This window comes from Drosophila melanogaster, chromosome 2R (assembly GCF_000001215.4).
Source record: "Drosophila melanogaster chromosome 2R".
NCBI classification, from domain to species: Eukaryota; Metazoa; Arthropoda; class Insecta; order Diptera; family Drosophilidae; genus Drosophila; species Drosophila melanogaster.
In genome coordinates, this window is record NT_033778.4 from 22,075,544 (window position 1) to 22,091,451 (window position 15,908).

Below are 15,908 nucleotides of genomic sequence, written 5' to 3' on the forward strand. Positions count from 1 at the left end.
AGTTGGTTGAGAATAGATGGGTTTTTTTTTCTTTTATTTAACGAAAAGGTTGAAGTATATTTCTAAAAAATTTAATGAATAATACAGGACGTTAGTGTCGTGGTTATCAATTATATGTTTAAGTTGTTTCAGCTTATGGTTTTATAAGCATCGCTATTTGAATACAAGCAATATATTGTTTTAAAATTTTAAACAATAATAGTTTTAATAAATACATATGAATGTGAAAATTAAAAGAAAAAATGCAAATACGTTGTTACGTAGTTAATAACGTAAACATATTTTTTTTTTTAGATATATGCATGTTATTAGATATTTTACATATTTTTTACATAAGTAGTATTGAAAAATCATAAGTATCGGTAATCAGCTGTCTTACGAACAGTGCTGGAAATTGGGAAAGCGTGATGGCTTTTTTATCCCCTTTTTGCTTCCGCATCTGATTCATAGCGCTGCCAACACTGCCCCTTTATTGCAGTTTTATTTGGCAAACGAACGCGACGCGAGGTCTGCAAAATGTTTAAAGCGCGAGGAACGGCCAACCAGTGAGTGCACCTCGATTGATCTGTTCGATCCGATCTGGTCTCGCAATCGGGCAGCGCTAAACCGCAGGGCAACCGCAGCAAATGCCATCGTGAATAGAAACGCCCACCCGCACAGACACACGAACGGGGATTTGGATTTGAGTTTGGACTCGGAGTCACCACACACGCACACACTCGCGCGGACCCTTGGAGCACCACCCGCACACACAAACACACACCGCACACCCCGCCAGCCACACACACACACGCACACCCGCAACGATGTCACACCTACCATTGCCGCTTTATGGCTTCGCGGCATTCTTCATGGTTTTCTGGCTGGGCACCTGGATGGTGCATGTGATAGCCATCTGCTACGGGCGCTACAAGCTGCACAAGAAGTCCTGCAAGCTGCCCACGGAGGCACAACCCCTGCCAGGTGTCTCTATTCTCAAGCCCCTCATGGGCGTCGATCCCAACCTGCAGCACAACCTGGAGACCTTTTTCACCATGGACTATCCGCTGTACGAGCTCCTCTTCTGCGTCGAGGACAAGGAGGACCCGGCCATACAGCTGGTGGAGCGACTGCTGGCCAAGTATCCGCTGGTGGACGCCGCCCTCTTTGTAGGTGGCTCCGACGTGGGTGTCAACCCCAAGATCAATAACATCCATCCAGGTTATATGGCCGCCAAGTACGACTTTGTGATGATCTCAGACAGCGGCATCAAGATGAAAGACGACACGCTGCTGGACATGGTGCAGAACATGTCCGAGAAGCACGCCCTGGTCCATCAGATGCCATTCACTTGCGACCGGGACGGATTTGCGGCCACCTTCGAGAAGGTCTTCTTCGGCACGGTGCAGAGCAGAATCTATCTATCGGCCGATGTGCTGGGCATCAATTGCCACACGGGCATGTCTTGTCTGCTGCGCAAGGCTGTCATAGACCAGCTGGGCGGCTTGCGAGCATTTGGCTGCTACTTGGCTGAGGATTTCTTCATCGCGCGCAGTGTAACGCGACTGGGCTGGAAGATGCGCATCTCCAATCAGCCGGCGCTGCAGAACAGTGGTCTCTGCGACATCGGAAGCTTCCAGGCGCGGCTCATTCGATGGGCCAAGCTGCGCGTGGCCATGGTCCCCACCACCATACTGCTGGAGCCGCTCTCCGAGTGCATGATCCTTGGCGCCATAGCCGCCTGGTCGGCATCCGTGCTGTTCAGCTGGGATCCGCTGGTGTTCTACCTGGTGCACGTGCTCTGTTGGTTCCTGTCCGACTGGCTGCTGCTCTCCATTGTCCAGCATGGCTCGATGCCGTTCCACAAGTTCGAGTTCGTCGTTGGCTGGCTGTTCAGAGAGCTGACCGGACCCTATCTGTTCCTGCACGCACTCTGGAATCCGGCCATCCGCTGGCGCGCCCGCACCTACAAGCTTCACTGGGGCGGAGTGGCCTACGAACTGAACAGCCTCGCCAGCGATGCTGCCAACGACCCGCTGGCGCCGCAGCCACAGCCCGCACCCACGTTAGAGCCTGCGGTAGTCAACGCTGGAACAACGGGGGACACGCTGATCTGCACGGGCGCCAAACAGCGACTGCTGGTGTCGTAGCACCTAATAGTTAAGTTTGTTATTTTGTACTTGTGAGCAAACGAACTCAGCGGACTGCAAGCGACTGGCGGGCGGCGTCTAGCGTCTGGTAGTAGTATTATTAGCTGAACCTTAGTCACTACGTAAGTCTAGACTTAAAGCTGTAAAAAGGCGAATGCGGAGCGGCATCCACGCACTCCTCCTGGACGTGAAGCGCGGCAGGCGGACCTAGATTAGTTTAGAAGACACTGTTTAGACGACGAGCGTATCGCTGCGATCGCTCGCCAGAGATTTAGATGTAGGCGTTCGAGTAGATCGACCCGGGCGCATTTTGGTGGCTTCATGGAAACTGGTTAATGATGATGCTTTGTGTATATATATATAGCGTACATATTTTGTAGCCAGCCTGTACAGAGACGTAAGCCCTAGTTAGCATTATGATTGCGATAGTTAGTTCTCCCCGCTTCTGTTGTTGCTTTATTGAGTTGTAATTATTTATTTTGGCCAAGCACACTAGGTATACTGTTATCGCTAAGCCTATACTTATGATTATTTTTAGTTAAGTTGTTTGTGTTGTTTTTTGTTTGCCCCAGCTGCTGTACATAGGCGCCAAAAGGGAATGCCATTGAATAAATCAAATCAAATCGAATCGAATCGAATCGAAACGATCGTGAGAATGAAAACCCATTAGGTTCTGATTGATGTTTATTTACAGTATCGTTTCTCATAGATCCCCCCTCTTATCAGTTAGCTGACTCAGGGGCCTTTTGGCCAAATAGGTGAGAAACGTTTGGCTGAGTCACACCATCGACCATAGTCGGTTTCAGCGTAATTATCACCGCACTCACTTGACTCGACCCTACGCTCCTAATGCGGGCTTGGCGGCGATTGCGCCCCTGTTTGTGTCTAAGTTATGTGGGAGGTGATGGGTCAGGCTGGTGGCGACCATTATAGCGTACTCTAGATGCTGCTCGTAGAACCTTCCAGTCAAATGATCGCATGGGATTGGTGTGGGGGAAAATTCTTTCGATTTCTTTCCACACAGCCAGCCCCTTATCTTAATGAACTTAAGCCATGACAAGCGAGAGACACAAAAACATATTTATGAATTAAATGACTACAGATACGAGAAGCGGGCATATCAGCGGCAAAGGGAGGGAGAAATATACATATATACATATGTGGTTGGACCTTCGATGCAGGTCCGGAACCAACCTAGGCCGACGCCTTTAGCTTACGCATTAGGTTATAACAATATAACAATTAGGCGCAGACGCATTCAAATGAACCAGGCGGGGTAGATGATATATTTGGTGGGCATACACTATTAACGACTGCTGATACTTTTTTTTTTGCACAGCCGCCCTGCCTAAAATGGGCGAAAATGCAATTTAAACGGAATGACGTACTTGGGGGGAGTGCTAAAAATTCCGAAAGCGGCCATATCTTGCTGGAATTATGTAAATTAATCAATCGTTATCAGTACCCAAGGCACGGCAATCCACTCGAATTTCAGTTAAGCGATTAGATAACATATGGGGGGGAATGCGAAAACCCTTCGACTAGAATTGTTGCTTCGCTTGCCAAGAGCTACATATGTATGTAAGCCGAACTATGGAAATAATGTACGAGTATTTGAGTAATTAGTGCGTATTTTTTAAATCAATTCGTATTCTAAGCCTACAACTAGTCAAACATACTTATCGAATAAACTGAGAAGCATGACCAATATAAATCTGACTTTATTTACTTTTCTGGTTCACAAAGAATGCGATGCAATGCAAATTTATTTGCGTCCTCCGGTTTCTGATAAGGCGGATTGGAATGAATCACCCGATTGTCTGTGATTTACAATTAGAGGTTTTGTTGCGACCATTGAGATTACTCAAAATGTCCGCAATGGGGCTATCTAATCGAATTGGAGGAGCATGGTGCGCACGTGAGAAGTGCCAAAAAAAAAATCAGAGCATAGTGAAACAATAAATAAATAATCATTACATTCCATATGTGCATACGGACCAATGCAAACAGTAGGCGATTAAGCGTTCTACATTCTATCGTAGCATGCAATTTTGAGTGACTAAGCTCCATGAAACGTTGTTTCTGAGACCTAATTATCTTAAAACAGCATTGAATTGCTTCCTGTTTGCCGAAAGAAGCGCAAGTGTAATCTTAGCATCAGAAATATTGCCAACTTTTTGGGTCGTTTCTTATCATATAATTTGAAAAGTGTGCAGTTTTGGGACAATTGAGATAAAGACTATATTTGTCCCAGTTTGATGAAAAATGGTTCAGATACTTCAGGGCACTGAGCGAAGCCCCTAGCCTCGGGCTATCGTCAAGTGTCCGCCGTAATCTTCAAAAGTGGTCAATACACTTGACTTTGATGTTTTAGTACACAATTTAAATTCAAATCTTTAGTTCGGCGCGCAGATCTCTGTCAACAGCTCGATAATTATCGAGGCCATATAGAATGCTGTCGTTTTCCGGCTTACCAAATACGGTCATACCACCCAAAGCTCTCCAGAATTTTGCAATAAAATCGCAAACAAAGGTATTAGGAGTATTAAGAGGCGTAAAAAATTCATTTGAGGAGCCAATAGTTTCGTGAAATCTAGTGTTTCCTCTTTTAAGTGGTCGCCAAGCATGCCGTTCGTTGGCTGCCTCTAAAAACAGTCAAATGCCTGTGCAAATTTCTCGTGAAAAATCCATAGAATGCACAAAAAATGTTTATCAGTCACTCACAAACACACGCACGCGCCAGCAGTGAGTGGGAGAGAGCGAGAGAGAGCACAGCTGCCGCCGGTGCATGTCATTGCTGTGTGTGCGTGTGTGGGTGAACTTGAGTGGGAGGCGGAAGATATTGGAAAAATTCCTCCGCTTTTCGGTTTGTTTATGTTTAAGAGTTGCCTATTGATTTTTAACAGGCGCCCGAAATTTTAGTGCCATTTCGGTTCAAAGTGTCTGTTGTACTAGTTGAACTTTCCCATTTCCACTCACCTCGTGCAAATCCTAAAATTAAAAGAATCAAAAACTTTGTGGTATTAAATTAACCCCAAATTTGAGCTCATTTGAGCTATTACGAAGTGCACAAAATAACTTAACTTAGCAAGTAAAACACTCACCAAAATATTTTTTAAAACTTAAAAAAACAACGAATGTAGCGTAGTTGATAATAACTTATTACTTAGTAAAAAAAATATTACGATAAATTAGTTTTAAAAGTGTTGCTCATAAATTGAAATCGAATGAGTCCTATAATTGTAGCATTGCAAACGACGAATCCCAATATTAAACCTACACCTTAAAAACGAAGTACTATTCTTATAAAAATAATAGATCTCTATTATGTAACTGATACACCCTTTAAAAATGTAACTTGTGAAATACACCCACAATTAAATTGTATTTCCCCACCAACAGATGTCTTAGCTTTAGCTGGACGCAAAACTTAAACTGCAGACAGTAAAGGACGAAATCACATTACTCGACTCAAAAGAAGACACACGGAAGAGAGATACCAACAAGATGGCCATGTCCAAGGTGATCCGTGTGCTGGAGAAGTCCATTGCCCCCTCGCCGCACAGCGTATTACTGGAGCATCGGAACAAGAGCGACAGCATCCTGTTCGAGTCCCATGCGGTGGCCCTGCTGACCCAGCAGGAGACGGATGTCATCCGGAAGCAGTACACCAAGGTCTGCGACGCCTACGGATGTCTGGGTGCCCTCCAACTAAACGCCGGCGAGAGCACCGTGCTGTTCCTGGTGCTGGTCACCGGCTGTGTGTCCATGGGCAAGATCGGCGACATCGAGATCTTCCGGATCACACAAACCACTTTTGTCTCGCTACAAAATGCAGCGCCCAACGAAGACAAGATCAGCGAGGTGCGCAAGCTGCTCAACTCGGGCACCTTCTACTTTGCCCACACCAATGCCAGTGCATCGGCATCCGGAGCGTCATCGTATCGGTTCGATATTACGCTTTGCGCCCAGCGACGCCAGCAAACGCAGGAGACGGACAACCGTTTCTTCTGGAATCGCATGATGCACATCCACCTGATGCGCTTCGGTATCGATTGCCAGTCCTGGTTGTTGCAAGCCATGTGCGGCTCCGTAGAAGTGCGCACCGTCTACATCGGTGCCAAACAGGCCCGTGCCGCCATCATTTCCCGACTGAGCTGCGAACGGGCTGGCACGCGTTTCAATGTCCGTGGTACCAACGATGAGGGCTATGTGGCTAACTTTGTGGAAACCGAGCAAGTGATCTACGTGGACGGCGATGTTACTAGTTATGTGCAGACGCGAGGATCGGTGCCACTCTTCTGGGAACAGCCAGGCGTCCAGGTTGGCTCGCACAAGGTGAAGCTATCACGAGGATTCGAGACATCGGCCGCCGCCTTTGATCGACACATGAGCATGATGAGGCAACGTTACGGCTATCAGACGGTGGTGAATCTGCTAGGCAGCTCCCTTGTTGGCAGCAAGGAGGGCGAGGCCATGCTGAGTAATGAGTTCCAGCGTCATCACGGCATGTCAGCCCACAAGGATGTGCCGCATGTGGTGTTTGACTATCATCAGGAGTGTCGCGGCGGCAATTTCTCGGCGCTGGCCAAGCTCAAGGAACGGATCGTAGCCTGCGGTGCTAACTACGGCGTCTTCCACGCGTCCAATGGTCAGGTGTTGCGCGAGCAGTTCGGTGTTGTGCGCACGAATTGCCTAGACTGTTTGGACAGGACAAACTGTGTGCAGACGTATCTCGGGCTTGACACGCTCGGTATCCAGCTAGAGGCTTTGAAAATGGGCGGCAAGCAGCAGAATATTTCGCGGTTTGAGGAGATCTTCCGACAGATGTGGATCAACAACGGAAATGAGGTCAGCAAGATCTACGCCGGCACCGGGGCCATCCAGGGGGGATCAAAACTAATGGATGGTGCGCGATCTGCAGCAAGAACAATTCAAAATAACCTACTGGACAACTCAAAGCAGGTACATTGTGGTTTTCAATTAAAAATTCAATTTATTATTTACATTACTCCCGTTTTTTCATATTTAGGAAGCCATTGATGTCCTGCTAGTGGGCTCCACGCTTAGCTCGGAGCTTGCGGATCGGGCTCGCATCCTACTGCCCTCCAATATGTTGCATGCACCTACCACTGTGTTGAGAGAGCTATGCAAGCGCTACACTGAATATGTGCGTCCTCGAATGGCACGTGTAGCCGTGGGTACCTATAACGTCAACGGCGGCAAGCACTTCCGCAGCATTGTGTTCAAGGATTCGCTGGCCGATTGGCTGCTCGACTGCCATGCCCTTGCCCGCTCCAAGGCGCTTGTAGATGTGAACAATCCGTCGGAGAACGTCGATCATCCGGTGGATATCTACGCCATTGGATTCGAGGAGATTGTGGATCTGAATGCTTCCAACATAATGGCGGCCAGCACCGACAATGCCAAGTTGTGGGCCGAGGAGCTGCAGAAAACGATCTCGCGGGACAATGACTACGTGCTGCTCACATACCAGCAACTGGTGGGCGTGTGCCTATACATCTACATCCGACCGGAGCACGCGCCGCACATCCGGGACGTGGCCATCGACTGTGTTAAGACAGGATTGGGTGGTGCCACTGGGAATAAGGGTGCCTGTGCCATTCGATTTGTGCTTCATGGTACTTCCATGTGCTTCGTGTGTGCCCACTTTGCAGCCGGACAGTCACAGGTGGCTGAAAGGAACGCTGACTACGCGGAAATCACCCGGAAGCTGGCCTTCCCGATGGGCAGGACGCTAAAATCACACGACTGGGTGTTTTGGTGCGGCGACTTCAACTATCGCATCGACATGGAGAAGGACGAATTAAAGGAGTGCGTACGTAATGGAGATCTCTCAACCGTCCTCGAGTTCGATCAATTGCGCAAGGAGCAGGAGGCTGGCAATGTGTTTGGCGAATTCCTCGAGGGAGAGATCACTTTCGACCCGACGTACAAGTATGATTTGTTCAGCGACGACTACGACACCTCGGAGAAACAGCGAGCGCCCGCCTGGACAGATCGGGTTCTCTGGCGTCGCAGGAAGGCGCTGGCCGAGGGCGACTTTGCTGCCTCAGCCTGGAATCCCGGCAAATTGATTCACTACGGTCGTTCGGAGCTAAAGCAGAGTGATCATAGACCCGTGATCGCTATTATTGATGCTGAGATAATGGAGATCGATCAGCAGCGGAGACGTGCTGTATTCGAGCAGGTTATCCGAGATCTGGGTCCGCCGGACTCCACGATTGTGGTACATGTCCTGGAGTCTTCAGCAACTGGAGATGAGGATGGACCAACCATATACGACGAGAATGTGATGTCAGCCCTGATTACCGAGCTATCCAAGATGGGAGAGGTCACTTTGGTGCGCTATGTGGAGGACACCATGTGGGTCACATTTCGGGATGGAGAATCGGCTTTAAATGCGTCTTCTAAGAAGAGTATCCAAGTATGCGGATTAGATCTTATCCTGGAGCTGAAGTCAAAGGACTGGCAGCATCTGGTGGACAGCGAGATAGAGCTATGCACCACGAACACCATACCGCTGTGCGCTAATCCTGTAGAGCATGCACAACTCCTGCAGGCCATTACGCCGGAGTTGCCCCAGCGGCCCAAGCAGCCGCCCACACGTCCCCCAGCCCGTCCCCCAATGCCTATGTCGCCAAAGAACTCACCACGCCACCTGCCCCACGTCGGGGTCATCAGCATTGTGCCCAAGCCGGCAAAGCCACCGATGCCACCGCAACCGCAATCTCAACCTCTAATTCCGTCGCCGCTTCAGCCGCAGGTGGCGCCGCCTCGTCCGCCGGCAATGGACACCACGCCATCCTCCAAATCGCAATCGCCAACGGAACTTGTATCCGCTAGTTCTTCGACGTCCTCTTCGGGAAAGACTTCGCCCACAGCTCCAGCTGTGCTCTCCGGTCCGCCGACGCCGCCGCGCCAAATGCAGAGCAAGCAGGCCACACCCGTCTCGACGCCCACGCGCCAAGTCGGTTCGCCCAAGGATCCGATTCCATCTGATACCGCCTACGAAACCGCCAGTAATATTTACGAGGAGATTCAGGAGGATGTGCCTGCGCCACGCCATCCGCCGCCGGCTGGACCGCCGCCAGTGATAGGAGCACCAATGGGCCCGCCGCCACCGCTGCCGAATCGCAGGGGCCCACCACCCATACCAAATAGGAGCGGCAATGCTCCACCGCTGCCCACGCGACCCGCCAACAACTGAGCTGCAGGCTACGCACACGGGGTTGGTTAAGAATTCAAGAAATATCAAGCGTAATCCGCAACTAATCATATAATGGCTATATTTACAGCTCGCTGTCTTGCACTCCGATTGCATTCCGAATCGCTGTATTTAATGTTATATATACTCGAATATATTGGGCCACTCTGGAGGAGAACTCCTGGCAATATCCGCACTTCGCATGGAATCTATGTTACTACCTGTTTGTTTGTTTCGATAGTTTCTAGCCGGAATCAAACTGAATTTAAAGTAAACAAATAAGTTCCACATAGCTAAAGCCCAAACTACCCCACTCCGGTACTCTCTTTTTTTTTTTTTTACTTACTGGCCAGACGTACTCAACCCAATTGCACCGGATTTGCCGAGGGCGAAGAATGAATATAATGAAGTATATGGGCGACAAAGTATTACACTAATCTGCATAAATGTAATGTTTAAATAAATTATAGCCGTACTAGTCAAATTATGAAGTAAAGTTATAAAAACTGAAGAAGCAATAGAACTCTGTAAAAGATTCCGATTCGAGCGACACACCCAAACACATGTATCCATTGTTATTGAACAACTATTGAGATAAATTACATATTATTCCACATTGTTAAACTATCGTTGTATTCCGTCAATTTGAGGCTACATCCGGATTTCTGTTTCAGTTGACTACAAATATATATCAATGTAATTGAGAAATTCCAATTGCTCTGTTCAAAAGTTGAAGTTACGCCTAAGATTAACCAAGTAGCATACTACAAAATAAAAAAGTTGGACCGTCGTAGTCGCTGCTCCAAGTGAATATTCGCAAAATGCATTGGAAGTTAATAAAACTCAATACAAGAGTCAAGTAAAATTACCTGAGAGTTTTCGTAATTAATTGATTTATTTATTCAATACCAGCTTATCAAGCCAACTCAATTCAAACAGAAACTTAACACCGGGAGCTGAACAAGTCAGTAGTATTGGGCAGCTGGATGGACTAGAACCATTTGGGCAGAGCGTCATGGGGCAGGTTCTTATGGTTGGGCAGCGCCGTGCAGGGACGCTGTTGGCGCCAGAACTCCTGCCGTTTGTTGAGAAACTCCACCGCCTCGCGGGCGTACGCGGAGATGCTCTCCGTGTGTGTGTCCGCGCGGACCAAATCCGGATGGAGCAGCAACTTCTCCAAGTACTCCTTGTCCACGCACAGTTCGCCCAGCAGCTTGCGGGCGTTGCGTCGTTCCAGATCCGCTCGACTGGGTTTCTGCCGCGTCCTGGCACTGGTCCCCGTTGCTCCCGCTGCCTGGGATTTAGGTGTATCCTCGCCGGACTTCCGTGACTTTCCGCTCTTGGGAACAGATGCTGTTGGTCCTGGTGGACCCGGCTTGCTGCCGATGGTGTTCTCGATGGCCTCCTGCGTTTTCTGAACGCCCAGGCGAAACAAAGCCAGTTCCGGACGAGCCCTCAGACCGCGATGGAAGAACATCAGGCTCTGCTCGAACTGACCGAGGTAGTACAGCGACTCAGCCTTCTGGTAGATGGCCCGAATGTTGTTCTTGTCCTCTCCAAGAGCCGTCTCCGCATCCTGCAGTGCCTTGGAAGCCTCGCCCAGCAACAAGTAGCACTTGCTACGCGAAATCAAAGCATTGATGTCGGTGCTATTCAGCTCAAGAGCCTGAAATTTTAAGGTTTTGTTAGCTAGTTTTTAATATGTTATGGCAGATCTTAGAAAACTAAACGGGACTTAACAGCGGTATAGATTCTATTAAAAAGAGAAAACCTGCTTAACTAGATGACTCTGAAATCTGAACAGTTCCAATAATGAAACCAGGAGCACCTTGCAAAAAAAGTGTATGGCGTTCTCGGGATTGGCATTCTTGATCTCCTTGAGCCCCAGTGCGATCACCGAACTGATGTCCGCCTCGTCCGGGATGAGCAGTGCCTCGTTGCGGTCCTGCTTCTGCTTGATCTGGAGACTCTGCTTGATGTCAAATGCACCAGCGCTGACCGCTGCCGCCCGATCTTTGTCCGTGTAGAAGTCGACGAAGTTCTCCTTGGGCTTCTTCTTCTTGGCGATCTGCTCCTCGATCTTTTTGCGTGCCGCCCTAAGTTCGGCCTCAATGCGATTGCCCCGCTTGCCGCCCGCAGCGTCGCCTCCTGCTCCTCCCCCAGCTCCTCCGTCATCCCCCTGCTTTCCATCCCGTCCAGCACCGCGTCCGCCCCGATCAGTGGACTCGCGCCTCTCCCAGATGGGAGGCTTGTGGGAGCGACCCTTGGACCGCCGATTGGTCTCATCCTGTGACTCCTCCTCAGCCGCTGCTCCGGTGCGTATGAAGCTTTGCAGCAGTTCCTGCTCCTTGTCCACAGCAAGAATGGTGTTCAGCACGTTCGACATATCCTTATAATACCCTTGGCAATCGCTGGGAAGAATCTTCAACGTCCGACGATTGGAGTAATCCAAAAAACTCAACTTCTGACCAAATCACTAGCCAATTGATTGGCGCTATAATGGGTTGTTGCCAGGAAACTGGCGCCACCAAATGGGTTAGCAATCGATAACAAAACAACCACTCGTGCTGTGCCAGGTGCTACATATCAGGTGTCAGGCACCAGGTGTCGTGTCGTTTGGCGGTGTGAATGCCAAGAACAATGGCCTCCATGTGGGTCACGACCTTGGGGACGCCCTATTAGAAGGTGAGAATGCATATCCACTCCGATCTATCCTCTTTTCTCAGTGGTCCTCGAGATTATCATATTTTAAACTAATTTTTTGGTTAATGCTTAAGGAATCGAGTTGGGATTTTGTTAACCATGACTGGCTTACGGGGCGTATGAGTAACTTTCTTGATATGTTTTGAGGGGGACTTTAATTTCCTTAAAATTACGCATATTAAAGTAGCTCCTTTATAACACTAAAACTATCAACGGTATCTTTTCTCAATACGTTTTTTGTTTGCTAGCATAGAGGAATAAATTGGCATACGTGTCGTATGAGTAATATAAAAAAATGTAACAAAAAAACCTTAATGTAAACTAAAACTTATCATTAAACACTTGAACAATCTTGGCTATAAAAAAAGCCTTTCTATAGTGTTTCTATATGGTGTTACTCTACAGGTGCTTGTTCAACTACGTTAAGAATGTCAAACTGTGCTCCTTTGTTGTGAACTAAAACCTGTGCGAAGCTTTCAGGAGCTTTTAGCGGATGTCCTTTCCCGCTAAGTGATTATCCTTCTTCACGAACAAAGCATTAAATGCTTAAAAGTGAAAATGAAACACATAAAATATCACCGCCTTCGTTTTTATGTACTTTTCGAAAATTATGAAATTAAATAAAAGTACATAGATTACTTTTATCTTAATTACATATTTTTTAAATGCGATAAAACCCGTTTCAAATATCCTCAACTGTGTCTAATTTAAATGATTCACTTTGTGTAAAGTTTATCAAACATTATTTATAGTGCAATTCGGAGATGGTATTCCCAATTGCACTTTATTATTTGATGGAAATAATTCTGCCTAGTCTTAACTGTGGCTAGTAAGTTTCCCAACACACCTGGTTGTATCCAAACAAAGCCTTCTCGTAGGCCCGAACCTTCATGTGGTTATTGGATTGATCGCATAGCAGTTTAATATTGGTCTCGATCTCCTCGAGAGTATCGACCTTCGGTTTCTTGCGCGGCATTTTAAATTCGGTATTGTTAAGTAGTTATAGTGGCTTATTGAGATGGTGTATCGTAGTAGTTTCACATTTTTCACCCTTCAAGCCTGTGACTTCTTCACTCCGTAGTCTAAAATTGACGTCTGAACGCGACGGTTGTCGTTGAGCAACTGAATTATGTGCCTTCACTTTGCATTTGACCCAACTTGGCTCGCTTCTAGACCCCCAATCCATGGAAAAGGCACCCCATCACAAGCTGCAACTCAGGGGTTCCGGCTTTTCTTTACTTTGTATACCAGTTTACATGCGCTGACAAGCAGCAATAAACTTCAATAAAGTTTCATTAATATCTCAACAAACCCTTCTGAGCATTCTGAAAAGCCACAATATCCTTTGGATACCACAAAATATTAGTTTTTGTTATGAAACATCTACTAGCTGATTCATTTTGTCATCAGCTGTGACTTTAATAACAGAAAATTATTTGTTTATGGTGATTAGATCACATAATGTGCAGTGTCAATTATACATGTTACATGAACTCTATTTCACTTTAACAATAATAAAACTCGAAAAAAATATAAAACAAACAATTGTTTTTTACATAATCCCTTCTTTCTGTGTAGACTTTGGATCGCTGAAAAGGCGGATTCACCGCATTTACACGCAGTTAATTGAAGTCATCAAAATTAAAACCCAACTCCGGACGGGGAGTCACGCACCCGAGCCCGGCTGATAAGAGAAGGCCAACGGAGAAGGAGTCAGACAATCGATTTGCAGCAGGTGAAACCCATTTGGCAGCACCACCACCGAAAGAACCCCTCTTCCACCCATTTGGGTTGGTGCGGTAGTGAGGGGAAGTACATTCGCCAGTTAAGGACATTTATTTCGACAAATTTATGAACCCCAACAAATTGCTATTAATTTTCCGGTATTGTTTTTAGAGTAAATAAATAAGCTTGATGTTTGAGCAGGTCGTAAAGGTGGAGCACGTGAGGGAAAGTGGGTTAGGGCTGGTGGATGTATGGATGGATGGATGGATTCGTGGCTGGGTGTGGGTGGTTCCAGGCGGTTGGCGGTTGGCCTGGTCTTGCGTGCGCCAGCCTCATTCCGACAGCGACTGGCAACCTTCGCGGTGGCGTGACGAAACAATTTTATTTGTCCTGCCCTCGTAACGGTGGCCTGGACTTTGCAAGTGGAGGTGGATCTGGAGGCGGATCCGGAGGTGGGGCTCCATTTGTGGCCTGCTCCCCTGCGCCTGATACCTTGCAGATGTGCTGTCGGAAATTATGATATTTGCATTTGCTCAAGTTGCTCCCCTCGGCGGCGGAGGTAGAGCAAGACCTTAATGCCGACTCGCGTTTACGACAACTCCAATTGAACAGACACGACCTCCGATTGTAATGGCTTCGATTCCCTGATTGGAGCAGCCCGCATGCAAGGCACCAGCCGAACCACCTGTTGAATGCGGGGCCACTTGGCTATCTAAGCTCAAAATGGGATCAAGTTTTGAGGGTCCATTAAATTTTAAATCTAAACATTCATTCCTGAAAACATTGAACAGCAGCACGGATCCCTGTGTCATTTCAAGGTTTAGCCCTTGTTCCATCGATTTTTCATATACCGACACAAGCAGGGAATTGTGCAGAAATGCACAACTAAATTTAAGGGAATTTTTAAAAGACCCAAAGAATTAGTAAATATATACCCAAACAATTTGTATTATCGTTCTTACCAGGAAAGATTATAGTCGGAATTGAACCAATTGCAAATATTAAGCACAAGAACTTTCCACATTTAAACACAATTGGCTTATTCTATAAAAGTAATATAATATATATCATGAGTATTGATCCCTGGAAATCACTTACGTATTTTATGCCAAGAGTCATTAAAATTCCCGCCCCAAGATAGGAAAGTCCCAAACCAGCAATGACCACCCTGAGTGTCCTTTGGAACGGAAAATTTCTGTCAACTGTTACGACTTCCATCAGATCGGCAAGGAGCAAGAACGAGTAACCGAACCCAAACAAGGACCCCCAAACTAAGCACCATGTGGCATAGAAGCTGGTGCAGACTTCGGGGGATACGGATGTGACCATGCACATTAAAAAAGCAAGTAGTGGACAATATATATATATATAATATATATATGTTTATGTCTGATGAACTTGCTTTCAAAAGTTGCTATGATTAATTTTGCTGCCGATTGGTAATATATATATTTATACAGATTTAAAAGGTGAATATCATTCGTGGTTACAATATCATTCTAAATATCATTTGGGATATGATGTAGTTCCAAGCTATCCCCAGCGATTCTTTTTAAAGCTGTGCAGATATACCATGGCGACAAGGTGGACAACTAAGGCGGAAAAAAGGAGTAAAGAGGTGCTCAAGTGATAAAACAGTAGCTTACTGATTGGGTATAAGGCTAATGCAAACATGATTGGATAAATGTAGCTTAAGATTATGCCGGTTTTAAACAGTGATTTATTGTTCTGCTGAAACAAAATACAAAAAATATTCAGCCATATAAGGTAAACTTTGAACTTGCCAGTCTATCGCCAAGCATCATGAGTATCCCAGCAATGACGTAGGTTAGTGCAATGACGAGTACAGCAAATCCGATGCTAAAGGCAAATGACACCACATCGCTATGGGGACTATGCGAAGTCGCCATTAATATTCCTAACAACATTCCTACGGCTCCAAAACATATGCACCATATCGGATAGAAGATGGCGCAACAGTCCGGTGTATAAATGCACATTTTAAAGCACTTCCTTAATCCTGAACGTGTATATGTGTATACTGACTGACGCGTTGGCGTATTTAAAGTGAGCTGTTTTCCCAGTGTACTACGTTCAGAGAATTCCGGGATTCCCTTCACTAT

General features: G+C 46.8%; 5 protein-coding genes across 8 annotated transcripts; 2 read left to right on the top strand and 3 right to left on the bottom strand.

The window, feature by feature from the left end:
- Window positions 1–444: 444 nt before the first annotated feature.
- On the top strand, window positions 445–3,838 carry GlcT (Glucosylceramide synthase). The gene has a single exon (NM_137792.3). The coding sequence runs from the start codon at window positions 807–809 to the stop codon at window positions 2,127–2,129; it is 1,323 nt and encodes a 440-aa protein (NP_611636.1). The 5' UTR covers window positions 445–806; the 3' UTR covers window positions 2,130–3,838.
- Window positions 3,839–4,632: 794 nt separating this feature from the next.
- Window positions 4,633–10,224, top strand: Synj (Synaptojanin). Of its 3 annotated transcripts, none has more exons than NM_130462.4 (4): window positions 4,633–4,662; window positions 5,532–7,094; window positions 7,162–9,381; window positions 9,449–9,878. In NM_130462.4, exons 2-3 carry the CDS (start codon window positions 5,637–5,639, stop codon window positions 9,358–9,360), a joined length of 3,657 nt encoding a protein of 1,218 aa, NP_569729.1. In that variant the 5' UTR covers window positions 4,633–4,662; window positions 5,532–5,636; the 3' UTR covers window positions 9,361–9,381; window positions 9,449–9,878. The 3 variants fall into 3 exon arrangements, with proteins under 3 accessions (NP_569729.1, NP_726155.1, NP_001246454.1); NM_166505.2 differs by lacking the exon at window positions 4,633–4,662 and adding an exon at window positions 4,900–4,995 and having other exon boundaries at window positions 9,449–9,978; NM_001259525.1 differs by lacking the exon at window positions 4,633–4,662 and adding an exon at window positions 5,142–5,220 and having other exon boundaries at window positions 9,449–10,224.
- Window positions 10,225–10,238: 14 nt separating this feature from the next.
- Window positions 10,239–13,184, bottom strand: CG13502 (uncharacterized protein). 2 transcript variants are annotated; one of them, NM_001259526.2, is made up of 2 exons: window positions 12,908–13,184; window positions 10,239–11,023 (listed from the first exon to the last, which is right to left on the bottom strand). In NM_001259526.2, exons 1-2 carry the CDS (start codon window positions 13,034–13,036, stop codon window positions 10,349–10,351), a joined length of 804 nt encoding a protein of 267 aa, NP_001246455.1. In that variant the 5' UTR covers window positions 13,037–13,184; the 3' UTR covers window positions 10,239–10,348. The 2 variants fall into 2 exon arrangements, with proteins under 2 accessions (NP_001246455.1, NP_611637.1); NM_137793.2 differs by lacking the exon at window positions 12,908–13,184 and adding an exon at window positions 11,186–11,878.
- Window positions 13,185–13,879: 695 nt separating this feature from the next.
- Window positions 13,880–15,148, bottom strand: CG43393 (uncharacterized protein). Its single transcript, NM_001259527.2, has 3 exons — window positions 14,884–15,148; window positions 14,748–14,829; window positions 13,880–14,670 (listed from the first exon to the last, which is right to left on the bottom strand). Exons 1-3 carry the CDS (start codon window positions 15,118–15,120, stop codon window positions 14,606–14,608), a joined length of 384 nt encoding a protein of 127 aa, NP_001246456.1. The 5' UTR covers window positions 15,121–15,148; the 3' UTR covers window positions 13,880–14,605.
- A 103-nt stretch (window positions 15,149–15,251) lies between these two features.
- Window positions 15,252–15,852, bottom strand: CG44163 (uncharacterized protein). The gene is made up of 3 exons (NM_001274202.1): window positions 15,570–15,852; window positions 15,432–15,513; window positions 15,252–15,377 (listed from the first exon to the last, which is right to left on the bottom strand). The coding sequence occupies exons 1-3, from the start codon at window positions 15,783–15,785 to the stop codon at window positions 15,319–15,321; spliced, it is 357 nt and encodes a 118-aa protein (NP_001261131.1). The 5' UTR covers window positions 15,786–15,852; the 3' UTR covers window positions 15,252–15,318.
- Window positions 15,853–15,908: the final 56 nt, after the last annotated feature.

Bases quoted from the DNA above. Each gene is read 5' to 3' on its own strand.
- CG44163 (NM_001274202.1), bottom strand. From the start codon at position 15,785: ATGTGCATTTATACACCGGACTGTTGCGCCATCTTCTATCCGATATGG. The intron at 15,514-15,569 runs GCAAGTTCAAAG...TTGTTTCAGCAG, and splicing joins TGATGCTTGGCGATAGACTG to AACAATAAATCACTGTTTAA. The intron at 15,378-15,431 runs GTAAGCTACTGT...TTTCCGCCTTAG, and splicing joins ATTAGCCTTATACCCAATCA to TTGTCCACCTTGTCGCCATG.
- CG43393 (NM_001259527.2), bottom strand. From the start codon at position 15,120: ATGTGCATGGTCACATCCGTATCCCCCGAAGTCTGCACCAGCTTCTAT. The intron at 14,830-14,883 runs GTAAGTGATTTC...TTACTTTTATAG, and splicing joins TGACTCTTGGCATAAAATAC to AATAAGCCAATTGTGTTTAA. The intron at 14,671-14,747 runs GTAAGAACGATA...CCTTAAATTTAG, and splicing joins TCCGACTATAATCTTTCCTG to TTGTGCATTTCTGCACAATT.
- GlcT (NM_137792.3), top strand. From the start codon at position 807: ATGTCACACCTACCATTGCCGCTTTATGGCTTCGCGGCATTCTTCATG.
- Synj (NM_130462.4), top strand. From the start codon at position 5,637: ATGGCCATGTCCAAGGTGATCCGTGTGCTGGAGAAGTCCATTGCCCCC. The intron at 7,095-7,161 runs GTACATTGTGGT...TTTCATATTTAG, and splicing joins TACTGGACAACTCAAAGCAG to GAAGCCATTGATGTCCTGCT.
- CG13502 (NM_137793.2), bottom strand. From the start codon at position 11,743: ATGTCGAACGTGCTGAACACCATTCTTGCTGTGGACAAGGAGCAGGAA. The intron at 11,024-11,185 runs GTGCTCCTGGTT...TTAAAATTTCAG, and splicing joins CCATACACTTTTTTTGCAAG to GCTCTTGAGCTGAATAGCAC.